The sequence below is a fragment of the Macaca thibetana genome, chromosome 18 (genome assembly GCF_024542745.1).
Source record: "Macaca thibetana thibetana isolate TM-01 chromosome 18, ASM2454274v1, whole genome shotgun sequence".
Lineage (NCBI taxonomy): Eukaryota > Metazoa > Chordata > Mammalia > Primates > Cercopithecidae > Macaca > Macaca thibetana.
Genome location: NC_065595.1, coordinates 13,490,018 through 13,502,755, shown reverse-complemented (window position 1 = coordinate 13,502,755; position 12,738 = coordinate 13,490,018). Strand labels below are relative to the sequence as shown.

Sequence of the window (12,738 nt, the reverse complement as noted above, 5' to 3'; positions counted from 1 at the left end):
GTTGTTAATCTTTCTCTCTCTCAGGCTGTTGTGCAGTGGCAGGATCTCAGCTCACTGCAACCTCTGCCTCCTAGGCTTAAGCGATTCTCCTGCCTCAGACTCCCTAGTAGCTGAAACTACAGGCACATGCCACCAGGACTGGCTAATTTTTGTATTTTTAGTAGAGACAGGGTTTTGCCATGTTGGCCACGGTGGTTGTGAACTCCTGACTTCAGGTTATCCACCCACCTTGGCCTCCTAAAGTGGTGGAATTATAGGCGTAAGTCATCACACAGGGCTTCTCTTTTTCTTAAAAAAAAAAAAAAAGAAAGCTATGGGAAAGGTGGATATAATTAAAGGGTATAGGGGTGGGATTCTTTAGTTTGTCTTAGTGTTTTTATTGAAAATACAGGTACTATTTGTAATGATAATTTGAAAGAACAATACAAATTAAAAATTAGAGGCCTGGTTCTTGTTGAAAGCAAGAGAAAATCTTTTTTCTTTCCTTCCTTTTCTCAGAGCATTCATACACACACACACACACACACACAGAGCGAGAGAGAGAAAGAGAAAGAGAGGGGGGAAAAAGCTTTGTATGTAAGTTTTTTCTTTGTCTTTTTGAAGTGTATGGAAATCTTTCAAAAGTTCAGTAAGTTTCCTGGAAGCTTTAGGATCCAGGATTGTATTTCTCAAGTAATGGTGACCATCTCTTTGAAATGTAATCTTCAAGGAATATGGCATCCCTATATCCTAGTTTTTGTGGAAGGATAGGAGACCCATTTTAGCAACGATCTTGTTCTAAGTTGCAGAACTACCTCTTGTCATAAAGACATGAAAAGTTAAGTTGTCCTTTGGATAAAACCACTTAGCAAACATGGGCGGTCACTCCAACTACTCAGTGAAGATAGAATGAATTCTATGTGACAAATAGTGCTAAGTCCTCATACTTGAACGTCTGGATAACGTTTAACTTGAGAACATGTATATAATGGATTGTATCTGCTCGACTACTTAAAAAGGTGAGATTTCTTTCCATTTTGGCAATCTCTTAGATTTCCTATGATGCACATCACATTGCGTTTTAATGTTTTCCAGTAATAAAATGTTTATCTCTGTTCTACCTTTGAGGAGAGGTTTTCAGTGAAGATAGAATGAATTCTATGTGACATTTTGCTTGTATTTGTATTTTCCCAACAATAACAGTTACAATTAAGATAGAAATTGTAATTTTCAATTAATTAAAAATTAAAATTTCTAGGATTTATTACACACATACACATACACACATGGACTTTAAGAAATACAGCAACCATTAGTATTTATCCTTTTGAGACTTTTCTCTACTGTGTGACATTTAGGATGAAAATAGATTAATGGAACATTTAAAAATGAAAAGATATTTCTAAATATTTCAAGAAGAAATTAATCAGAAAATTAAGGTTCATATTTGTTATGGTTTTAGCACATACATCATCACAGAATATCTTTTTGCTTCAGTAATTAAATTGTATAACATAATTCAGTTGTGAATAAACTGACAGAAAATTAATAAGAAATTCATTTAATGTTTTTATCTTTGTGTTCCTAAACTTTGCTTGAAATTAAGTTCAAATTAAATCTTTGGTATTACTGTACAAAATGAATATAAAACTTCACAGCTTCACTTTAAAATAGTTAGTAGTTTTATTCACTTAGCTGGCATACTGATAAATAGCATTGTGCTTAATTGGGGAAGCTTTCCAGAAAAGAGACTAAGCACAACAAACTTCATTTGCTGGGAAAAAAAAATGTTCAAACGGAACATCTCTTTTCTATAATCAGTATAATTGTTATGGTGAACGCTTTTCAAGGGAGTTAGCAGATGCAGCCAGGTGATTTGTAAAACAGTTGTATGTAATGCCCTGTTTTCCACTGGTTAGGTGGTTTGTTTATATTGCTATTGAAGCTTAAATGGTCAAGCCTAATTATTTTTGGTTCAGTATTGATTTCATGGTAGTAAAAAAATGGCAGTTACGCATATTTTCCCCAAATAGATCTAAAATGGGCTTAATGATGTAGAACTTTTAAAAATATTAGAGAAAGAAAAAAAATGAAAATTTGTTATCCAGTGTTATAAACTCTCGTTCCAACAAGTTTTTCCTTAAAATGAAAAAAAAAAAAAAATTGTTCTCAGAAATAAGCGATGAATAAAAGCTGCATTTAAAATAAACATCTTTGCGTTTTCTGACATGAGAAGCCTTGACATTTCCTCTAGTGCAGAGGGCATTTATTCCATTGTAACATTTGCTTCCTTTTATGGTTTAGTTAAATGGAACCTTGAAAACCCAGATTCCAGCTCTCCTACAGTGTTTCCATAGAACTGTTCATTGTATCGCAAAAAACACGCAGAGATGCCTTCCACTCCACCATATCACCTGCCATCTGCCTAACAAAGTAAGGAAAACAGAAATATATGCTTCCCGCCTCAACAAAGAGTGAAGAAAGGAACCACGATCATTAAAATTCTATGTAAAATCAGCTATAAGAAAAGATGCATCTGAGAATATTTTCTGTTCACAATTTTAATACTTTACAATTTTATATCTATTGATTAAGTAATGGAAATGACTGATATTTTATATTGTGTTATATTTATTTCTTTAAGCTTTAAACAATATAATTGCATGAATCACTGATTCATAATTTTAAGGACAATATCTAAGTGGTAAATCAGAATAATTTACAAACCGAAAACGAAACCATCTGCCTAAATAAACAAGCAGAATTTCAGGTGAATTTCACTTATATTTTGTGGTTTCCTCAATTTATGCTTGTATGAAAAACTATTTACTGTTATAATTAGAAAATAACAGTTTAGAAGGTATTTAGTGATAAGCATATAAATAAGCTGGAATAGTAGTAAAGGAAAGCAGATGTTAATAAAACTAATAAAATACACAAGTACACACATTTACATTGAATGTCATTTAAATAATTCCAACAGCATTTTAAGGCAGCCTTGTCTCCATGTATAGAAATTGTGTAATTATTTACGAAATATGCAAACAGCTGTATTGGATTTCAAATGAGTACTTACATTTTTCTGTGGCTGTAATACTTAGGTTGTACCAAGCACTGATTTCCCGATCCAGTGAGTTAGTTGTAGTGATTGTACCATTATCATCGATATTGAACACTTTGCTCCTAGTAATAGAATACCTGAACCAAAAAGAAAGTATACTTTAATGTTTTTATTCTGTCTACATAACAATGTTACATAATAGTCTTTAAGCAATAAGATGTCTTATTCAATGCATGCCCTACATAGCCAATATATAATACTGAACAACTTTTAAAATAGTTTATTCCTGTATTTAAGATCAACTCAGTGGAGATAGAAAAAAAAAATGTAACCTGACTTTAGATTTCAATTGATGGATGCTAACTGTAAACACATGTCACTCATTCTCATGTCAAAAAAGAATGTTAATAGATTAATGACTCTAAAATAATGTCAAAAGCCATTTGGGAAATGAAGAGAAATGCAAATAAGTGGAGTAAAAATTAATGATTGTGAATTTTTTTTTCTATGAAATAAATTAAAATACATCTTCAGCCTACACTAGTATTGATCTCTTTCCTACGTCACAGGTGTTGCTTGCGAATCTGTTCATTTTACTACAATTACTTGACTTGATATTTAACAAATGTTTTTGTTTGTTTAAAAAGTAAATTTGATAAAGGGTAAAGTCTATATAGTAGATAGACTTTTAATTCTTTTGAGAAATCTGAAAGACTTCTGAAATCTGGAATCTGGAATCAGGAATCCAAAAGATTTTATATATATATATAATGTAAAACATATATACAATACATTATATATGACATATATTTTACATTTTATAACACATTACATATTTTATAACATATGTAACATATATGTAATATACAATACACATATGTTTTATTATATATGATATTATATATCTATGTATGTATGTATATGTGATATATTACATCATATGTATTTATTATATATTATATATTTTTCATATAATATGTATGTTTTATATATATACACATGTAAAACAAAAGTAAAATATAGTAGTTCTAATGTGCTTTTAGATTGATTGTGCATCGAAGAAAGCCAAGTTACAAAGTTCTCCCATTAAAAAAAAAAAAAACTGAAAAATGACCTCCACCTCCACAATGAAAGACGACTTTGAAATACTCAGCGTATCTCATCTACATGGAAATAATTAATAATAAAAATTAAAGAGTAATAATAACTAGGGTTCAATAATGGTTTATCATTGCATGTATATTCCTGAAGACTTTGATGAGATATCAATGAAGTTTGCCATAATTATATGGCAAAGATGAGAATATTTTAATTTTGAGTTCAAAAGTTTCCAAAAACATTATACTACTTTGTAGATTGGTATTCAGATAAAGATTCAATAGAAATTACAAATAATTAAGGTTTAGAGGAGTTCAGTTTTAACTGTACCCCCATTTAAAATATTTATAAGTATTTTCCCTAAATATCCTGAAGTGGTTGCATTTCACACATAATAGATTTGTTGACAAAATTATACAGTGTTTTAACAGTTGTTATTTTGAATTAAACATCTAATCCTATTTCTGTAAAATGTCATTGCACATAAAGCCCATTTAAAGTTTGATAGGATGTTATAGTCTTTAATAGTTTAATGCGCAACTGTTAGAATTTAGGAAGAAGAGCCACATAAACAATAATTGGTTCAGGTCTCATTAATTAATTAAAACAGAAATAAAAATATATGTAGCCTTCTAGGATGTGATATAAGCAATGATGTGTAATATGTATCATTTTTCTTAACCATTTTTAGAAACACAAATTCTCGTTATGTAAATTTTTCTCCCCCACTCAACCTTCACTGGACAAAATTTGTTTGGCTTTGAGGTAAATTTTAGTTAAATTTTACATATATGTAAAATACATACATATTTTTCCCATTTTTAAAACTAGGGAGACAAACATCAGAAAATTCATAAATATGTAAACAGCTGCCTTACTTAGATATGTTCCATCATCACCTCAGCAAAATTAAAAATTTGGAATTTTCCCACTAATCCAATTAAAAACATTTTAAAATAATTTTGGACTTACAGAAATATTGCAAAAATAGCACACAGGATTTCTACATGCTCTTCACTCAGCTTTTTCTAATGTTAAAATCTTATATAAAACTTTAATCGTATTAATAAATTAATCGCTATAATGTAATTAATCAAACTACAAACTACAGTTGGATTTCACAGTTTTTTCCACTCTTATTCTTTTTCTTTCACAATCTAATCTAGAATGCAATATTGTCTTTCATTTTCCTGTGTCCTTAGTCTCCTCCACAATTCCTCAATGTTCTTGTCTCTCAAGACCTTGATGCTATTGAAGAGTATTGGTCAATTATTTGATAGAGTGTCTCTCGGTTTGTCTGATGCTTTCTCATGATTAGACTAAGGTTACATATTTTTGGCAGGAATAACACAGACATGATATACTTTCTCAGGCTATCATATCAGGGGAACATGACGTTCATCATATCTCATGAATGGCGATATTAACATTGAGCACTCGATTAGGTGATGATGACCCCATTTCTCTGGGGTAAGTTGCTATTTTTTTCTTTTGTAATTCATAAAGATCTCAGGAAACTATTTTAAAATGTTCTGGTTTCTCCTCAAACATTTATCCACTAATTTTCAGTATCTATAGATGAGTAGTGTTAACATTTTTGAATACTTTCTTTCTGGAACCACAAGATGCTCCAGGATAATCTTGTCTTTTCCTTACGATAATTCTGGATTCTAGTTATCAGATGAGTTGCAGTATCTTTGATTGGAGAGCAGCATTAGAAAGCAAGATCTAGGTATTAAGAGTTTCCATTGCTTCTTGAGTTTCATTGTATGTAGGTGCTTTGAGCAGACATCAACAGGAAATATATGTATGTATACTCATGCATACAAACACATCTATATTTATTTCCATATAATTCCTTCTGTCTGTATATATACTAAGAAGGCATTAGTGTATCATACCTCAGATTTTAATCCAGTGCCACACCTTCATGTAACTTTTCTCATTTTTTTATTTGTAACTATTTCCTTTGACAATAATGAATCTTACTCTTATCTATAATATATTTACTTATGTGTTCAATCCCAATATACACGCAGAGTAACACTGCAATCCCTAAATAGTAACCACGTAAAAAAATATACTCAGTATGTAGAGTACATTTCTTCTGAACAGCAACTTTTTTGGTCTCTATATTTTGAGTTGAAATACCCTCTTCCAAAATTACTTAGGTTGTATTTTCCTAATTCCTCTCCGTTTGATGTTATTTGTCTATAATATAATAAAGTACACTTGCAGTACTTTGCCTTCATTTTAGGAATATCTCCAAAGTTCTGTTTGATTTTTTGCCAGAGTTTACACTAATTAGTATTTTACTCTATATCATGAAGAATTCTGTGAACTTGGACAAATGAATAGTCATGTGTCTGCCATCACGTAATGACGCAGAACAATTTTATCACCCTCCTTTCCTTTGTCGTATCTTTTTAGTTTAGGTACCACAGGCTTTGTTTATTTTTGTTTGTTTATTTTTTTAAAATCCATTCACCTCTTGAAGGACATTTGAGTCAATTCCAGTTTTTGGAGGTCATGTATAAAGCTGCCATAAATGCCTGCATACAGGTTTTCATGTCAAAATAAGTGAGTATGTTTTCTAGGCCTGCTGCAACAAAACACCACAAGCTGGGTGGCTGAAAACAATAAATTAACTCTATGAGAGTTATCAAAATCAAAGCATCAACAGGGTCATGCTTCCTTTGAAGCCTGTAGGGGTGAATCCTTCCATCTCGTTTCTAGCTTCCAGTGATTTCTGGCAGTCCTTGCTATTCTTCCGCTTGTAGATGCATTGCTCTGATCTCTGCTTCAGTTGTCACATGGCAGTCCTCTCCCAGTGTCTACCTTCTTATAGCGACACCAGTCATTTTGGATTAAAAACATACCTGCTCAGGTATGACCTTATCTTAACTATTTACCTCCAAAATCACTCTATTTCTTAACAAGGCCACATTCGAGTGTACTGGATGTTAGGACTCAACTTGTATCTTTAGGACACAACTCAACCCAAAACACAAAGTTTCCTTTTTTCCTGGGTAAATGACTGGGAGTAGGATTGCTGGGTGTTATTCAGTATATGTTTAATTTATAATAATCTTGTATCTTTCTACCTTGATAAACTCACTTATTACTGGGCATTTTTTGTGAATTTTATGGAATTATCTAGACAATAATCAAGCCATCTGCAAATAAAGAAAACGACATTATTTCTCTCCAGCTTGTATGTTTTTATTTCTTTTTCTCACTTATTGCATGGCCAGGACTTCCAATATTATAGATTTGGACTGGTGAAAGAATACATTGCTACCTTGTTTCCAATCTTAAGGAAAAAGCGCATAATATTCCATAATTGAGTATAATATTAGCAGCATTCTTTTGTAGATACTCTGTATCTGTTTAAGAATCTTCCCTTCTATTCATATTGTGCTGATAGTTTTTACAATAAATTAATTTTGAATATTGTCAAATGTTTTTTTCTTTGTCTATTGAGATGATATATGACTTTTCTTTTTTAATCTGTCAATATGGTAATTTACATGAAAATATTTTAAAATATGGACGCATCCTTGTATTCCTGGGTGCACTCCAGTTGATAGGGATATACTTTCCTTTTCACAAATAGCTGGAGTTACAATTATTTGTAAATAATTTTTATATTTGTTTATGAGGGATCTTGATCTGTAGTTTTCTTTGCTTGTAACATATGGTAGAATTTATCAGTGGCATCAATTTTTACTAGAACTGTTCTTTGTTTTTGTGAAGGTTTTTAACTGACTTTTTGGTGATATATATATATGCTTGTGTGTACGCATGTGTATGTGTACATATTTATGTGGTTGTATATATATGGTTGTTTGTAAATATATATGTGTGTGTGTATGCTAAGGTTATTTATCTTTTAATATAAATTTAGTGGATTCTCTCAAGAACTTCATCTAAATGTATGGGCATAGAATTGTTCAAAGTAGCCCTATAATCTTTTTAATGTCTGTGGGATCAGTATGTGTGCTCCATTTTTCACTTCTGATAATAGTAATTTTTGTCTTCTCTTTCTCTGTTTGTCCCTTGGTCTTTCTCGATAGAGATTAATAAACTTTAGCAATATTTTGAAAGAATCTGCTATTGGTTTCATTATATTACTCCAATGCTTTCAATTTCACTGCTTGTGATCTAATCTTTTTATTTCCTTTTTTTTCTGTTTGCTTTGGGTTTTATTTGCTCTTTTTTTTTTTAACAGGAAAGAATACGCTATCTTTCTCATACTTACAAAATATTTCAAAATTTGACTTTAGGCTTAATTTAAAAGGAAACTTCAATAATGTCCAAGAAGTGAATCATACCCATTGATAGGAAAAGAGTAATCCCTGTATCTGAAGTCCAAATGAGTTAGGCAATTTTTAGTCATCACAGATAGCTATGAAAAATTACCATAGACTGGGCAGCTTATAAACAACTGATATTTATTTGTCACATTTCTAGAGGCTGGAAGTATGAGATTATGATGCCAGCATGATTGGCTTCTGACAGGAGCCCCCTTTCCGTTGCAGACTGCTGACTTCTGTGTCCTTACAGGCAGGGAGAGGCTGAGAGAGCTATCTGGGTTCCCCTTTGTAAGGGCACTAATCGCATTCATTAGGGCTCTACTCGTATGACTTGATGCCTATAGGACCCACCTTCTTGTACCCACCTAATACAATTTCATTGAGATTTAGGATTTCAAATATGGGACCCACATTCTAATACCATTTCATTGGTGTTTCAGATTTCAAATATGAATTTTGAGGGACATAAACATTTAGTCCTCTGAAATAATACATAGTCTTAGTGATAAAATAAAAAAAATTAAGAATAATTTCTTATGAAGTTCTTAATAATTTTATGGTAGAGATTTTATTATAGATTGTTTGGGCTCCTCTAATTTTTACCACACTAGGCTCCTTAAAACAATTCTATCATCTCACTTTCAAATCTAAATATCACATTTTCCATCATTTCTGTGCCCCATTTTTTTTTAATTGACATATGGTTAGTTACTATAATTCATATAAAGGTAGATCTTGCTTCTCAAGCTTTTACGACCTCAACTACAGCACTAATATTTTGTTAAACCAGTTTATTTTTCCCACCCAAGACTTGATGAAACTGAGTTTGGGAATTTCCATCCTTTACAGAAACAGCAGGTGATTCTTACTCAGTAGGAAAAACTAATATGAGTTTAATGAATTGGGGCTAATTTACTATGTTTAATATGTGTTAGTGTTTCTCCCAAAACAAAGAAACATCCCTAAGGCTAAAATACAGTGTCCTAATATTTCTTCTGGTTTTCACAGCTCTTACCATGCAGTGAGTATTAAAGAAGAGATATTATCAAATTAAAACTCAAATTGAAATCATTTTGCATTTTATGTTCAAACATTTTGGGGATCTTTTGCTTACAAAGAAAAAAGGAAATAAAGAAACCCAAAAAGAAGGCCTCCTGAAATGTGCTGAAGTGGATATTTTCATATGCATCTGATTTTGTTTTTATGATGTATTTTGAATGTTTGTTAAATCAAGCTATATCATATGGAAAAAATATCAACAATATCAACAACAAAAACTGCTGTATCCTCAGTGATCCTAACATATGTACAAAAAGCAATATTATTTAAAGCCACTTTTAAATGAAAAAACATCTGTGAAATCATTAAAATGTATTTTTTAATGGATACAAGTTATTTTAAAAAGTAATAATTGCCAGTATAAAAGTGAAAATCATTAGCTAAAATATTTTCATACTGAAGTAAGTAGACACCAATGGTGATACTATAAAATACAAAACCTCTTAAGATTTGGTTGCACCTTATGTTTTTCTTCATATATATGTAGCGTTTTCACATGTAGTAAGCATGCAGTTCTTCACTGTGTATTATTGTGCTTTAAAATATATGCAATGTTATTATCTATGCATCTCAAGCATGATAAATTATAGTTTATTCACTTGTATTCCTAAAATTGTTTTCAATACTTTATTATTATAAATGATAACATATTGAATATCTTAATCATCAAAGCATTTTTTAACATTCCATATTATTTAGTGTTCCCTGAAGAAAAATGAATAGGTATATAGATATATTTTTTAAATAATTGATATGCACTTATACAATTACTAAAATCTCTATGACTAATTAAGAACTATATATGCATATCAGAAGGCAACATTTTATGAAATGAACTATAATAGAAAAGTGGGAACATTTCTTGGTATCAAAAATTAAATTGAGCCATTTCATTGAGCTACTGCAAGACCTTCACAGAGCCAAGCAGTAGCCGGCATCTTAATTAATACATGAAGGTTTATGGAAAATAGATGAATAAGGAAAGGTGTTGGAAAAATAATTATGTAACAAGTTTTGGTTTTTTATGCCCAACCAGACTATACCTCAAATACTAAAACAAACAAACACACAAAAAATAAAACAAAGGAAAATAAATTATAACATAGTAACTGAAAATAACAGACTATTTTAATAGGTGGCAAATATTCGTTTAATTGTAATACAAGAATAGATTTCTAACCCTTTGAACTCCTTTGAGTGGTATCCTGTAAAACACAGGTTCCCAACTCCCAGGCCATGAACTGCTACCTGTCCTTGGCCTGTCGGGAATCTGGCTGCACAGCACGAGGTGAGGGCAGGCGAGCCAGCCTTACTGTCTGAGCTCCCCCTCCTCTCATATCAGGGGCAGCATTAGATTGTCATGGGAACATGAACCCTGCTGTGAACTGTGTATGTGATGGATCTAGGTACAGAGCTCCTTATGAGAATCTAAGGCCAGATAATCTGAGGCAGAACAGTTTTATTCTGAAATCATTCCCCTTCACCCCACCAACCATGGAAAAATTGTCTTCCACCGAACTGGTTCCTGGCGGCAGAAAGCTTGAGGACCACTGCTATAAAAGTTTTCCCAATTTCTGAATATCATTTGAAGTAAATAATATTTAAATAAGCCACTTGTTGTTGTTGTTGTTGTTGAGACGGAGTCTCGCTCTGTCTCCCAGTCTAGAGTGCAGTGGCCGGATCTCAGCTCAATGCAAGCTCCGCCTCCTGGGTTCCCGCCATTCTCCTGCCTCAGCCTCCCGAGTAGCTGGGACTACAGGCGCCCGCCACCTCGCCCGGCTAGTGTTTTTTTTTTTTTTTTTTGGTAGAGACGGGATTTCACCGTGTTAGCCAGGATGGTCTTGATCTCCCGGCCTTGTGATCCGCCCGCCTCGGCCTTCTAAAGTGCTGGGAATACAGGTGTGAACCACCGCCCCCAGCCTTAAATAGGCCACATTTTGATCAGCTTTGTTTCAGCTCTAATTGCGGATTTAAAAAAATAATTTTTTTTTCTCTTATCTCCTTTCCCCAATTAAGAGGGAATTATAATGCACTGAATTTTAATTGGTAATTGCCTCTTTCTTGTACGTGTTTGAAATCACCAATTTTACTGCATCTTAACTGACATTGCGGTTCCCTATTTTATTTAAATTGTTACAAATTAAGTATGACATACAGAAATGTAGATACAGATATAACCTTGTTTAAATTTGCATGCAGGCTAGGCGCGGTGGCTCACACCTGTAATGCCACCATTTTGGGGGGCAAAGGCGGGTGGATCACGAGGTCAGGAGTTGGAGACCAGCCTGGACAATATGATGAAACCCCGTCTCTACTAAAAACACAAAAATTAGCCGGGCGTGGTGGTGCATGCCTGTAGTCCCAGCCACTAGGAAGGCTGAGGCAGAAGAATCGCTTGAATCTGGGAAGCAGGGGTGGCAGTAAGCCGAGATTGCACCACTGCACTCCAGCCTAGACAACAGAGTGAGACTCCCTCTTAATAAAAAAAAAAAAAAAAAAAAAAAGAAAGCAATTTTATTTTTAATCTAATTTATATTTACTTATTTATTAATGCAAAACTGACCTTACAGACATACCTGATAGGAGATTTCCTATTGTCTGGGTCTGTGGCAGACACCACGCCTACAAATGATCCTTGTGGGGTTTCTTCAAAAATTTCAAATATGTAATACGGAAGGAGGAAAAGAGGAGGCTCATCAACATCTTCCACCTGGATCTTAATGAAAGTGGTGGAAGCTTCAGTGTGGTATTTCATGAGCTGCTCATCAACATGATGGTTTTTAACTTTTGCTCTAATACCATAGTGGTTCTGGTGCTCAAAATTCACTTTCTGCAAAGAAATACAGTGTACACAGAAGAAATGGCTTTAATAACCCAAGATACTACTTAGAAAAAAAGTTTTACCTGTTAAAGTAAGTCTCAGTGCCTTTCAGTTAGATTTTTCTTTTTATGTACATGGATCTCTCTGATATAATTGTTAATCAGGCATAACACATCTGTGTGTATATTGTCAGTTACCTATTTTAGTTTGGAGATAACATTATACTTTTGAGGGCATAAACATCTACTGAAACTGAGAATTAATTTCCTAGTATTTAAGATATTTTCCAAAAAGTTTTCTTTTAATAGAATTAAAACAGTGTTCTGCATATAATTCAAAAAGCTCCGTAATAACTATATCATCCCTAAAATCCTTTTCTCCATAAAATAGAAATTACAGGTTCT

At 32.6% G+C, this 12,738-nt stretch overlaps 1 protein-coding gene across 3 annotated transcripts in view; it reads right to left on the bottom strand.

Moving 5' to 3' along the window:
• CDH19 (cadherin 19) overlaps nt 1–12,738 on the bottom strand; it is a 103,124-nt gene that overhangs the window by 30,891 nt on the left and 59,495 nt on the right. For all 3 annotated transcript variants that reach the window (XM_050767123.1, XM_050767122.1, XM_050767124.1), the window contains 2 exons: nt 12,090–12,343; nt 3,056–3,177 (listed from right to left, as the gene is read on the bottom strand). In XM_050767123.1, coding sequence (XP_050623080.1) covers nt 3,056–3,177; nt 12,090–12,343 — 376 coding nt within the window. The remainder of the gene's footprint in view (nt 1–3,055; nt 3,178–12,089; nt 12,344–12,738) is intronic.